Source organism: Uloborus diversus, unplaced genomic scaffold (assembly GCF_026930045.1).
Source record: "Uloborus diversus isolate 005 unplaced genomic scaffold, Udiv.v.3.1 scaffold_1165, whole genome shotgun sequence".
Classification (NCBI taxonomy): domain Eukaryota; kingdom Metazoa; phylum Arthropoda; class Arachnida; order Araneae; family Uloboridae; genus Uloborus; species Uloborus diversus.
In genome coordinates, this window is record NW_026557838.1 from 22,165 (window position 1) to 36,824 (window position 14,660).

At 32.7% G+C, this 14,660-nt stretch overlaps 1 protein-coding gene across 1 annotated transcript in view; it reads left to right on the plus strand.

The window, feature by feature from the left end:
* Positions 1-5,052: 5,052 nt before the first annotated feature.
* Positions 5,053-14,660, plus strand: part of LOC129232339 (polynucleotide 5'-hydroxyl-kinase NOL9-like) — a gene marked incomplete at its 3' end in the record, with an annotated part of 29,639 nt that continues 20,031 nt past the window's right edge. The window contains exon 1 of the mRNA XM_054866491.1: positions 5,053-5,328. Within this exon, the coding sequence (XP_054722466.1) occupies positions 5,053-5,328 (276 nt within the window). The remainder of the gene's footprint in view (positions 5,329-14,660) is intronic.

Genomic DNA, 14,660 nt, shown 5'->3' on the forward strand with positions numbered 1-14,660 from the left:
AAAAACAGCTGTCTTCAGGGTCCTATCTAGCCAGTTTAACCACAAATAGTGGTAAGTGTGGAATGTCCCTAGAACCCCAAAACAGAATACTACTAAATTTGCGACTTCGTCGCAGAACAGAAACCTGAACTATAGAACAGTTCTGTTCAAATGTGAGAGGAAGACTCAAATTTCTGCGTACAGATGTGTGAATTTTTGCAGAAACTGCAGATTTTCTGCAAATATCTTCCAACTCAGCATAAAATTTAAGAATTAGAAATTTCTTAAAAATAGACGAAAATCTAAAATTCTCGAAAATACGATAATTTGGCGGAAAGCTCACGAAAAGTGTTGAATTCAAAAAGTCATCCTCAGAAACTTTAGATTTACTTCGAACTCAAAGAAAGCTGCCGAATTTGTGCAAAGTTCTATCTTGAGTTGGAAGATATTTGTAGATAATCGGCAGTTCCTGGAGATTTTTTTCAAAAACTTCATGTTCTAAATCTGAAAAGATTGATTTTTCTAGCATTTTTATTTCTTCTTCTCCTTATTTTTCCCAATCGACCTTCATCCACAATCCACAGCAATATTCTCCATAAGCGTATGTTTTGGAAACTTGTCAACATTGAAACACATCCATCGCCGAAGATTGCGTTTCTTGTTTGAGATTTCAATCCTTTTGCATTCTGAAAATATTTGAATTGTTTAGAAAGTTTTGAAGCGTTTTATTATTTGCTACCTTAACTCCACTCATTTTATCTATTATTTTTGTAATTTATTTATTTATTAACATAATTTTAATTTCTCCTTCATGCCTTGTAAAATTAACCAAAAAGAAATGTAGTTTGATGCTTAGGTTCGGATTTTTATAAAATTTTGTATCTTTGCTCTTTTTATGTATTTTAAAAAGATTATAAAATATTTTTGGAGACTCTCAATTGGTTTAGGTTCCACATAAATGTGTAGCAACTCAGTAAAGTTTTTAAAACTGAAAAAAAAAGACCCCTCCTGTATGAAACGATTTTGATTTAGGGCTCCCAATTTGTGGAAAAGGTCACGTTGGTTGGTTGTGTATACAATGCTTGAAGTACTTGCAGAACAATTTTGGTTAAATGATTTTATATTGCAGAACATTGTCAAGTATTCTGCTTTAGGGCCCTGGAATGTTATCTGATATGCCTTCATTTGAAAGTGCAGTACAGAACCTTTTTGTCCTGTATCCAGAAAACCTGGAAATAGTTGCTAGATTTTCCCGCAGTTTTTATAAAATGCCAATTTTTGGTAAATATTTTCCTGAACAAAACTTAAAATGAGCACATGAAAATCTGACATTTCCCCTATTTTATTTCAACTGAAAACTAAAGAAATAAATACTGACGTCCTCTAAAGCAATCTCTTATTGAATGGTTTATAGCATAAGTGACTATGTTCAAAGTGCGAAAAACGCAAGTACCAGATTGGCGAATTTTTTCGATAATATTGTGGAATTACATGAGAGGTTAATAAGATGGAAGAGCTTAAACGGGAAAACGTTAACTACAAAACAAAACCTTAAGAAAAGAAAAAAGGGAAGAGTGTTCACACGAAAGCAACACTTTTCATACGTTATTTTTAAAAAATCGCATTTACGTTCAGAAGCATTTAACTTACCCTTTATTTTCTTTCTTTTATAAGCATTATTGAATACTGTGATCAATTTTATTTGTTTATTTTTATTTATTTACTCATCTTTTTTTTTTTTTGAATTTTCATTCACCAATTCCATTTACTATTTTTTTTCTATAGTTTATAAGCTTTTCTGAACTGTTTACTACATATTTTAAGATGCATTACTATTATTAGTACTTTTTGGGTTTCATAAACAATCAACAAACAGCATTTTTTAGTGATCCAGAAAACTGGAAAATTCTTACAGCCGGGATAACGATAGTTCAAACATCACGGAAAATTAGTTCTCTAGTGTATTTGTTCAAACCAGGGCTGCAGAGTTGGAGGGAAAATTAGACTCTGAAAGTTTTAGACTAGAGACGTACCAAGTAGCACTTTGGCCGAGTACCGAGTACTCGGCCTTTCACTACTCGGCCGAGTACCGAGTTACCGAGTACTCGGCATTTCACTACTCGGCCAAGTTAACAAGTACCAATTATGTTTTAAGAAGAACCACTGACACACACATAATCAATTTTGAACTTATTGGAATAGTAGTATAGACCTCTTTGTCCATATAAAAGTTTTTAAAACTAAATTCCTGCTGAAATTTAATTTTGTATTATTTAAAAAATTTTGCTTACGTCAAAAATTTTACAAAAGAATTTTCTTTTAAATTAAAAATAAATAAATAAAAGGTATGATTGATCAAGTTGGAATTAAGACAAACTATACCAATCTATTTTAGTTCTAGTCCGCCAAACATAAATAATTTTTAAAAGCAAATGTGCAGGAACACTGCACACACGTGTTTCTGTGTTACAAGGAACGTCTTTATCAGTGCATAAAATGAGCTAAAGAATGTTAAGACATTCGACAAAAAAATCCGACTTTCGTCGGATGCCTTTAAATCTACAAGCTCACATTTTGTGCATTGAAAAAGGAATTTCCTGTAACGCCAAAACACGTGTCTGCAGTGTTCCTGCACTACGCTTTTAACGTTGTTTTATTTCCCTTTTTTTTAAGCAGAGGAATTTTTATATTTCTTATAACTAATTTTTGTTTGTATCAAAAATTTATTTTTTATGAAAAAATTCCATATTTTCTATACTTACCCTTTTTGCACAATTTTTAATAAATAAGTTTTATTAACTTTGGGGACATAAAAAATAAAGATTTATTCCATTAAAGCATTAAAAAACTTCATTATTCTCAAAATTTAAAATTGACTTGTAAATGATTGCAGAATATTAAAAATGCTTGCGCTTTTTTATAAATTTTAATATCTGTCTTGGACAATATTCAATTTTTTGCAACTACTCGGTATTGGCCGAGTATCTGATCAAAATTTGGCCGAGTACCGAGTACTCGGCAAATTGGCCGAGTATGCCGAGTACCGAGTAGTTACCGAGTACTCGGTACGTCTCTATTTTAGACTCCAACTCCTTTTCCCAAAATTCAATCCGACTCGCAGTGTTCATACGGGTCATGGAAATCCTGGAAAGTCATGGAAAAAAAATAAGCGAATTTCAGACCTGGAAAAGTCATGGAAAATTGAAATTTTCATTGAAAGTCATGGAAATTTATTTCAAGTCATGGAAAAATGTCTTAGATAAAGAGAAAGTAACAGTAACTAAAAGAGCATTAGAAATCTTGAGTGATTTAACAGTACAGCACATAAAAGCTATTAAAAGTGGAAAATTGAACGATCCCAAAATCAAATTTGAATTTTGAAATCCTATTGCATCCACTTCTGTCGCAGCTGCTTGCTTTTTTTTTTTTTTTTTTTTTTTTTGTGATTTCACTGCTTTGACACCACTTATTTTGAATTAACTGTTACTTTCAACACTTCTAATATTTCATATTCTGTAGTAGCGAACTTGCACGTTCTTGGTTTTGCCGCGCCAACTTAAAAAAAAATCAATTCAATTACACCTGAGTTCATTTAATCACTCATAAGAACTATATTTAATAATATAGTTCTTATTAGAGTTAGTATATAGTTAGTACTAGTAGTATTTATTAGAGTTTATCTTAATTTGTTGATGGTTTTAGGAAATAAAGATCTTCACTCAGGCGATAGAATACAGAAAAAGAGGAATTCTAATACTCTAAAACAATTGGGCCCAACATATACATACATCCCACAAAACTAATCCATGCGACCCACTGCTACGCTCAATGTCTGGATTCAAATATGTTCTGGAATTTCTGAACCTATTAATTTATATGCATTTGAAAATGTGCAAATAAGTAAACAAAACAAGTATACTTTTGAATCAGAAGATTGATTTATTACTGATTTTTTTTTTTTTCAAAGAAGATCTGGTGAAAGATCTGGTTTAGAAAAATAAAGAACTAAACTATGTGGCTTTACTTTAAATAACCAAAATACTGTCAAGTTACGTGGATAATTAAATGCTCTGTTTGTCATTGAAAGGTTACTTTTGAAGCAAATTTATTGAAACTTATTAATGACTCATTAAACTTTGTCCCATTCAATATCATTCTGCCTGTTTATAAAAATAAAAAAAAAAGTTAGGACATTTAAGCATCATCATATTTCTTTCACTGCATTTTTACTTAAATTTATATGATGAAGACAAATAAGAATAGTTTAGGTTTTTAAGTGTACACTTATATTTTTTCCATTATGAGTAAATTCTTCAATGAGGCTGTGGCCTTCACGCTAATGCTCATTTCCAAAAATTAGCAAGTTTGAGATTAGATAGTGCTATTCTCTTCGTGTAATGAGGTCATGAAAATTTTCTTTGAAGTCATGAAAAAGTCTTGGAAAAGTCATGGAATTTTTTCATCCAATTAAAGTATGAACCCTGGACTCAGACTGCACATCCCAGGCAGAGATGCACTCTGGCAAGGAAGATGACAGACTCCTACTCTGACTCTTGGAATGTTAAAGCCTTAGACTCCAAACTTTTTTACTACAAAATCAGTCCAACTTCACTGCCATGACTAAAACTAGGACACTTTCCTTTTACTTAATTTTTTAAGTTTGTTGGCATGGAAAAAAAAGTATATATTATATGTTTAATAGGTTAATCGTTTAAAGTTTTTTAATTTCTTGTTTTTATTTTTTAGCTCTTCAGATATTTTTATTTTGGATGAATAAGATTTAGATTTTCTGGAATTCTAATTGTATTGCCCTGCATAAGAAAGATGAGCTCTCGTAGGCACAACTCTCATAGAGTTACAAACAGTTACGAAGCCAACAGCAGTTTCGGGAATTCACATACTAACAACAATTACAAGGAGTCGTCTTACAGTTCATCATCAGATCATTCTGGTAGTGACCTGGAAGAAACGGAAATGAACTATTCTTTTAAAGCACCTTCTGCTTCATTTCGATCTACACCATTTGATAAAAGCAGAAAACGGAAGATAGCAAAAAAAAGATCCAAGAACAACATGAATAATGATTATGGAACTCCATCCTTTTTAAAAAGGATCCATGTTTCTTCAGATGAAAGTGATTTTAGTGAAAAGCAAGCAAGAAAGAAAACTAAAAGAAACTCTGAAGTTGAAGACCTTCCATCGTATTTGAGGGGTTTAGATATTTCGCTAAAAAGTGACGTGGAAGAATGGAAAGAAGCTTTAAAAAGGAAAAGACAAAGATTTTTGGAGAAGAAACGTTTAAAGAAGAGAAAGAGAGAAAATAATCAGTTGATTACGAATGGTGATCAGGTAATATGTATCGTAGTTGTTAGCATTTTTATGCATTACTAGAATCAAGTAGAAAATCTAGTTACTGTTAATGCACGTCTCTTTTAGAAACTTTTGTTTTAATACTAAGCCTCGGCACTTGAGGTTAGTGATTGCAATAGTGTTGTTCCAAATACTGGTACTTCGAACTGTTTTGCTATGTCGCAAAACCAGTATTTGCTGAGGTAAAATACTGGTATTTTCAAAATTAGCTGAAAATAATAATCTTTTAATTTAAGAGTTTTCAATTTAATTTATCATATATCAACTGTTATTTTAAATGTATGTTTCTTTTTAGATGAGACAGTACCAAAATTAATCTATTGGTGTAAAAATTGGCTTCAAAAGCAAATTACCTAATGAATAAAAATAGCAGAAAGATTTCAAAATGATATTTTCATCACTGTAGATAAATTGCATTTTCATCCTTTTTTTGTGCACCATTGTTTTTATTTTTTAAATATCTTTCATTACTCACTTACCCTTTTAGTTAATTTCAAGTGTTTACAATGTATTTGTGCTAAGAATAATTTATTCCAACCATAATTTTATGAAATATTTTTTAACTTTTGCATACCTGCCAACCCTTTCGGATTTCCCGGAAGTTTTACGGATTTTTATGTCCTTTTCCGGTTATGAGCAAAATCTTCCGGATTTTTCACGTTTTGTAGGAAAAATAATTATCTCGCCAATTTTGGCGCTAACGATACTTTTGTGGAACGCGGCACCGCGTTTTAGGCCAAGTAGCCAAGGAAAGGTTGCCGTAAGAGAATGGCAGGAGAAGAAGCGAGGCAAGATTATGACGTCACTGAGTGATACAGCGCATGACTCCATCGGGATCCAATCAAAGCAAGCGTCGCGGCGGGCAACTAGGGGCACAATTTCGGCGCCAATTACCCAGGTAGCATTAACTCATCGGATTTTGCTCGGCCGATCATCGACTCCTCCTAAACTCATCGCGTAATGCACGCTGATATCGTTGCGATCAGAATCCGAGAACGGTTTTCGATGAGCTGTTTTTTATCGGAAAACTATATCGTTACGATCAAATTTTCCGATGAAAATTTGCCGAGCTACATTTCATCGGAAAAAGAGATCGTAACGATCAAATTTTCCGATGAAAATTTGCCGAGCTACATTTCCTCGGAAAAAGAGATCGTAACGATCAAATTTTCCGATGAAAATTTGCCGAGCTACATTTCATCGGAAAAAGAGATCGTAACGATCAAATTTTCCGATGAAAATTTGTCGAGCTGCATTTCATCGGAAAAAGAGATCGTAACGATCAAATTTTCCGATGAAAATTTGCCGAGCTGCATTTCATCGGAAAAAGAGATCGTAACGATAAAATTTTCCGATGAAAATTTTCCGAGCGAAATTTCATCGAAAAAACGAAATCGTAACGATCAAGTTTTCCGATGAAAATTTGCTAAGCTACATTTCATCGGAAAAAGAGATCTTAACGATCAAATTTTCCGATGAAAATTTGCCGAGCTACATTTCATCGGAAAAAGAGATCGTAACGATCAAATTTTCAGAAGAAAATTTGCCGAGTTACATTTCATCTTAAAAAAAGTAGGTCGTTTAAATTTTCCGATAAAAATTTTCCCAATCTAAATTTTTTGGAAATCTCCCAACTGTTAAAATAGGATAAAATTTATTATTTGAATATCCGACTATTGATCAAACGTAAGGCTATACGGATCAACATTCAAGTTTGAGAATCGGATTAAAAATGACTGAGACTTTGACTCCGAATCCGACTCCTGGATTTTAGAAGGGTTTACTTCAATTTGCTGCAAAATCAATTCAACTTTAACTCCACGATTCAAACGCCGATTACCTCACTGGAATTGCGAACAAAATGAGACTCCGACTCTTGAATGATTTCTCTCTATCTCCAAAACAATCCCACTCCTGACTCCCAAAATTACCGACTCCGACTCTTCACTAGCTGGCGCTATAAGTATATTCACTGAATAAAATTCTCACTTTCCGTTCAGAAATCTGTCATGGCCTTACCACCCGATAGATGGCGCCACAAATGATTTTCCATTTAATACATTATTTTCCGCCATGGAGTGAGCATAACTTGTCTAGTGGTTAGCGTATAAATCTCGTATTCGAGAGGACTAGGGTTCGATCCCCGGCTAGAGCGATTGAACTCATGAATCACGCGCATCAAAAGTTGTTAAATTAGAAATTAATTAAACAAGTTATTAAAAAAATAATATATAATAAGTAATTCCCAAATGACGTCATCCGAAAATACCCCTCCTGCAAGTTCTCTTCCCACTGTTATTTTTTTTCCCTCCTTGCTTGTCCCTATATCGTAGTTGTTACTACTTCTCATCGTATTTTCATCCTAAATTCATCGCCTCGGAACGACAGCACTGCTCGTATATTGCTCCAAATTTCATCGTATTTTCATCCAAAATTCATCGCCTCGGAACAGCACTGCTCGTATATTGCTCCAAATCTCATCGTATTTTTATCCAAAATTCATCGCCTCGGAACAGCACTGCTCGTATATTGCTCCAAATCTCATCGGTATAGGGAGCAAAATTCATCGGAATCCGATGATCGGATTCTACTATTGCCGATGAGACATATTGGAGCAATTTCCGATGAAAACTCATCGGAATCCGATCATCGGCCGATCATCGACCGATCAAAGTTTGATCGGATTTCGATGAACGGCCGATCATCGGCCGATGAGTTGATGCTACTCGGGTATCTTCTCATTCTCTCAATTCGAGCTGTTTTTGCTTCTTTCTTTTTTTAAGATGAGTAACAAATGTTATTTCCAAACTTTTAAAGAAAGCAATAAAAGTAATATTTACTAAACGAAAGTAATTTCAATTGATATGAAATTCATAACTAATATATTGTTAAATGTAAAGAGGGTAGGTGTCCTGTTTGATTTTATTTTGCGTTAAAATCTTGTGGATAAAAATAAAAAAATCTTCCGGATTTTTTTTCTCGGAGGTTGGCAGGTATGCTTTTGACTCAACTGTACTGAATTTTGAGAATAACCTTTTCTTCCTGCTTAAGTAACAAGAAAGGCAGATTTGTTGTCGCCGATATTGGGATGCTGCTCTGTCTTGCTAGTTAGCAATTTAGCTGTATACTTTGTGAGACAACACTTGGCTAGTACCTTAAAAATATGTAGAGGTTTATTATTAAAAAATATAAATCACTGTCTGCCAGTAAATAAACAGGGGTTAATATTTTTTTTTTGGTGTTTACCATGGTTTTTACTGGTAAAACCTAGTTTTTCCAATGTCCTGATAAAAACCAGTTTTGCCGGGCAAAAACACAACCCTGTGATGGGAGCAGTGTTCAATCCTTGGAATGTGAGATTAATATTTCTTGTGATGTACATCATAGGTTTTTAAAAGTGTTTTGTAGTTAGTCCTCACTTAGTTAGTCAAATTTTAGTTTTAAAAGCTAAGGGGTGTGAGAATGCACTGGCGCTTGTTGACCTAAACATGAGATTAATAAATCTTCATATGTCTTTTGTAACTTCAAAAGAATTTTTAGTGCATCTTCAATTAATTCAATTTTATTTTTAATAGCCAGGAGGTGAAGGCGCGTCCACTGCCAGTAATCATAGACACTTAGAAAGTGATTTTTTAAAATGTATTTTGTAGCTTTAAGTATTTTTGTTGTTTCTTCTCCATTTAAAATGAATTTAATTTCATTTAAATGTAAATAATTGCTAAAGAATTATTTTTACTTTCTTCTATATCTAATATATAGAAGAAAGTATTGGATTCGTGCAAATTTTTGAATTTCGAATTTTGACGGATTTGAACATTTTGAGGTGTACCGAGTCCATTTCGACTATTTTTGGAAAATGTCTGTTTGTCTGTGTGTGTATGTGTGTCACGTCTGTGTGTGACCAGTTTTTTGTGGCCGCTCTACAGCAAAAACTACCGCATGAAATCGAACGACATTTGGTACACATATGTGCCGCTATGTGAACTTGTGCCCATTGGTTTTTGGCGCGAATTCCTCCAAGGGGGGTGGAGCAATGGGACGTTTTTTGAGTTGCGCGTGCTTGCTATTCCCAGGGTTCGTACGGGTCATGGAAATCCTGGAAAGTCATGGAAATTTATTTCAAGTCACGGAAAAATTTCCTGGACAAAGAGAAAGGAACAGTAGCTAAAGGAGGATTAAAAATCTTGAATGGTTTAACAGTATAGCACTAAAGTGGAAAATTGAACAATCCAAAAATCAAATCTGAATTTTGAAATCTCATTGCATTCACTTATGTAGCAGCCGCTTGCCATTATTTGCGATGTAATTTTACTGCCTGGACATCACTTACTTTGAATTTTCTGTTATTTTCGACAATTCTTATGTTTAATATTCTGTAGTAGCAAAATTTGACGTTCTTAGTTTTGCCATATCCACTCAAAAAAAAAAACAAAAAAAAAAAACAATTCAATTGCATGCGAGTTCGATTCCATCACTCGTAAGGACTTTATTATTAAATTTATCAAAGTTTATCTTAATTTGTTGAATGTTTTAGAAAATAAAGATCTTAAGTCAGGCGATAGAATACAGAAAAAAAGGAATTCTAATGCTCTAAAACAGTAGTGCCCAACATATGGCACACAAAACTAATCCATGCGATCCACTGCTACGTTCAACGTCGGGAATTAAAACGTGTTCTGGAATTTTTGAACCTATTAATTTATATGCATTTGAAAATATGCAAATTTGTAAACAAAACAAATATACTTTTGAATCAGAAGATTGATTCATTATTGAATGTTTTTTTCAAAAAAGATCTGGTTTAGAAACATAAAGAACTAAACTATGTGGCTTTACTTCAAAGAACCAAAATACTGTCAAGTTATGTGGATGATTAAAGGCACTGTTGACACTAAAAGGAAACTTTTGAAGCAAATTTATTGAAACTGAGTGATGACTCATTCAACCTTTGTCCCTTTCAATATCATTCTGCTTGTTTTTAAAAAAATATCGGACATTTAAGTATCATCATATTCGCTTCACTGCATTTTTACTTTACTTAAATTTATATGATGAAGACAAATAAGAATAATTTAGTTTTTTAAGTGTGCACTTATATTTTTTCCAATACGAGTAAGTGCTTCAATGAGACTGTGGCATTCATATAGACGTTTTGCTAATGCTCATTTCCAAATATTACCAAGTTTGAGATTAAATAGTGCAATTTTCTTCGTGTAACGAGGTCATGAAAATTTTCATTGAAGTCATGAAAAAGTCATGGAATTTTTTCATTCAAATAGAGTATGAACCCTGTATTCCTCGGGAAGTAACTGGCGGAATCACACACAATTTGGTCCATATGTTGCCATTAACAGGAACAGGTGCTGATTCAATTTTGGTGTTAATAACTCTAACGGGGGTTGAGCTATAGAACGTTTTTTGTCGTCAATTGTGACTGCTGTATCTGAAGAAATAATGAACGGAATGAAAGAAAAATTTATTGGCAAGTAGCCCTTAGTGGGTATAAGAGCTGATTTTATTTTGGTGTCAACAGCTAACAAGAAGTTCCGTCTAGAACTTGACGAGCCTACTTTCCCGTATACCCATACAAGGTTCGTACGCTCCGGGAATTCCGGGAAAACCAGGAATTGTCAGGGAAAATAACACTGTCAAAAATGTCAGGGAAAAGTCAGGGAGTTTTCAAATTTTGTCCTCCAAAATTTTTTTTTTCCATTTTTTTCCCAAGGAATTAAGTACCATGAGATCTAGTCTTCCTTTTCATTGTGATTTCACAAAAAAAACTGTAAATTTTTATCTAAACCGACGCTGGCACTTAAAAACTGCAATCGAAAAATGAACGTTTTTTTTCACAACGAAAAATGCGCCAAAAGAGCGAAGATTTTCTTACATGGAGTCAGTGAGGGGAACGCATTTCTTTCTACTGCCTAAAGTTTTAGATGGGTTGCCACAATATTCTGTTCGTTTCAGGGTTGTACGCTCCGGGAAAACCTGGAATTATCAGGGAGAATGACATAGTCAAAAATGTCAGGGAATTTTCCAAATGTGTGCCCAAAAATTTTCTTTTTCCAATTTTTTCCCAGGGAATTTTGTTTTATGAGATCTAATATTCATTTTTATCGATGTATTTAAAAAAAAATTGTAACAATTTTAAAGCAATAAAAAAAAGTGGCGACCCAAAAAATCTTCAACAGCCGCCATTTTTGGCTCTCAGTAGTTCCCAAGGAAAAAAAAAATCAGGTGAACAGGAATTATGCACAAACTCAACAGGAGAGAAGACAATTTACTGCTTCGGAAGCACAACCTGTAGATGGAAGGGCCGATCGAGGAAAATCGTTTTTATTTATTTATTTATTTATTTATTTTGATCGGAAAATCCCTTTCAGCTACGTGTGAAACGTAGTCGCCATCTTTGGTCATTCACAAAATGGAAGTAGATACGATCCTAAAATGCCTTAAGTTTCTAAAAACAAAGCAGAATTGGATGTTTTCTTTAATTGAAAACTGATAAAAATAACAAAAAATGGTCTGCAAATTGTTTTTCCTATTATTATTATTATTTAAAATAATTTTCTTGAGAAATGAAAAATTTGTTCTTAAAACTTAATCTTATCCTCACTGCCTTGGACGCAAATGTGATAAAAACTTTTCAATGAATTGTAGTTTCATGAAGATTTATTATTTTTTAATTGTCTTCATGCGACAAATTAAAAAAGTTATTTCTTATTTTTGGGCATAGCCGCCATATTTGGTCATTCCCAAGGTGGAAGTGCAAAGACTTTTTAAGTGCCTAAGTTCCCGAAAATGGCATTGGATGTTAATTGCAATGCAAACTATTGAAAACAACACAAATTGTGCCTTTTTTTTCCGGATAATTTGTAATTATTTTCTGGAAATACGCAAAATTTAATCTTCATAACATTTTTTTGTTTTAATTGATTTAGACCCTTATGTGCTAAATATTGACTATTTTGCTTTTATTGTAGTTTTTTAAGGATTATTAATTATTTATTACTACTTTTATACTACAAATCCAAAAATCTACTTATTGTTTTAAATTTTTCACTTTGTCGTCATATTTGATCGTTTGCACAATGGAAGTAGTAGACTTAAACTTCCAGAAACAGAATTGGATGTTTATATCAATGTGTACTATTGAAAACAACATTAAATGTGCAAAAAGTTATGAATTTTTGAAAATTAATTATTACTTTCTGGAAAGGAAAATTTAAAATTTTAATGTAAGCGTCCTTTAATATGTGAAAAAAAAAAAAAAGATTATTGGCATTGGCCTATGATCGGCGGATGTTGATTTTTGTTACTATGCATTACATGGTATGCCGATTGATGCAACAAGTTAATCATTTTATACTGAAATTTAGCTTTGCATTTTGCTCAATATGTTTTGTGTAACTTACTAATAAGAAAATAAAAAGAAGTATTGAAAACCAAAAGCAGATGCTAAAAGGTTGCTGCAGGACCACAGCAAAACGCTATAATATTACGCATGATGTGTGACATCAAAGAAATGCTAAAATAAGTTGAAAGTACTCTGTTTTCAACAAATAGTAAACAAATTAAAACAATTTTGAACAAAATGTTTAAAAAAACTTAAAATTTTGACAAAGAAAACAAAGGAAAAAAAAATTCCAAGTTTTTTTTTTTTTTTTTTTTTAAATCTAAGGGGAGAAGTTTCAGTTCTTCTGCATTGCTACTTTAAATAATTTTAATTATTTTGAAAATATTACTATTTAAACTTAAATTTTGAATGAAGTGAGTAACCTGGAATTTTCTAAAAAAACAACCTGGAAAACCTATAAAAGTCAGGGAACTTTTTTTAACCAAAAGTGTATGAACCCTGCCATACTACTTTCTAGTACCTGATCAATATTCTCAAAAATAGCTAAAATCGCAAATTTTTTCAAACATTTTTTTTTTAATATTTTAAGCTGATTTCTAGGAATAAAATATTCCTTACTTTTCTTCAAAAAAAAACGAACAAATAAAATAGCAGCACCTTTTAAACAAAGCAGCTAATACACTTCTTTCCATTAAAAAAAATTTTTTTAACAGCTTTCAAAACGAAAAAATAATAATAAGTTCATTAAAATAAATACATCATATAAAAAAAATCGTTTCTTTTTCCCCTGTTGCCGAAAATAATTTTTTAAACGAATTAATGCACTTACCAAAATAAAAAAAAAAACAATAAAATGTCAACTTAAAGAAATAATTTTCATTGTCAAAAAAAAAAAAAAAATCGTCTGCGCATATTTTACGAGTTTATTCACCGAAAACTAAATACCTAAATTAAAACTTTAGCGTGAAAATAAAAACAAATCATATCAACAATAATTATTTCACAGTTAAAACCACAGCAGCGGAGTCGGAGTCGGAGTCAATCTCATTTTGGGATAAAAGAGTCGGAGTCAAATATCCAAGAATCGGAGTCAGTTATTTGTCCTCCGTGTATAAATGTTTGCCAAAGCTATGAAGTCAGAGTCGAAGTCGGGGAGTCGGAGTCCGATTAATTGTCGGGAACAGGAGTCAGAGTCAGTGTCAGGTCCCCCTAAATTCTCGGAGTCGGGAGTTGGTCGTCAAGAGCTATTTCCAACAAAGTTTGTTTGGAGTAAATCCGCCTTCAAGTACGGAATCTACATTGACTTTCAGTTTCCCCGTAGGCGCTAATGTTAAGGGATTTGAACTGTTCAAAATTGAACGGAAAATTGTTCAAATCAAAAAGATATCTTATATACAAGTTTTTTATCAAAAGCTTTTTCCTACAAAGTTTGTTTGAAGCAAATTCGCCTCACAGTTCGGAATTGCTTTGAATTTCCCCGTAGGCGCTAATGTTAGGTTTTTTTGAACTGTTCAAAATTGAACAAAAAATAGTTCAAATCAAAAAGTGAAATATGGGAATGAGGTGTCCTCGCCGAGATCTTTCGAACAAAAAAAAGTTTGTTCGAATCGGACTATTCATTCAAAAGTTATTAGGGGGGGACAGACAGACAGACCGACAGACAGACAGACTGACAGACAGACAGACAGACCGACAGACATTTTTCCCCATCTCAATACCCTACTTTCCAATTTTTAATTTTTCAATATTCATTTCATTATTTTATTTATTTTTGACTTTTTTTTGTTTTTCACGATATTTTTAAGATGCATTAAGCCTTCTTTCATGCTTTTTTCTTCTTTTTCTGACTTTTACTGGGAAAGTAGGCTAAAAAGGGGGTAGCGCAATCACCTGTTCTTTTTTTCCATTGTGAGTGCCCTATCTCAAGAAGTAATGCTACGTTCTGGTTGAAATT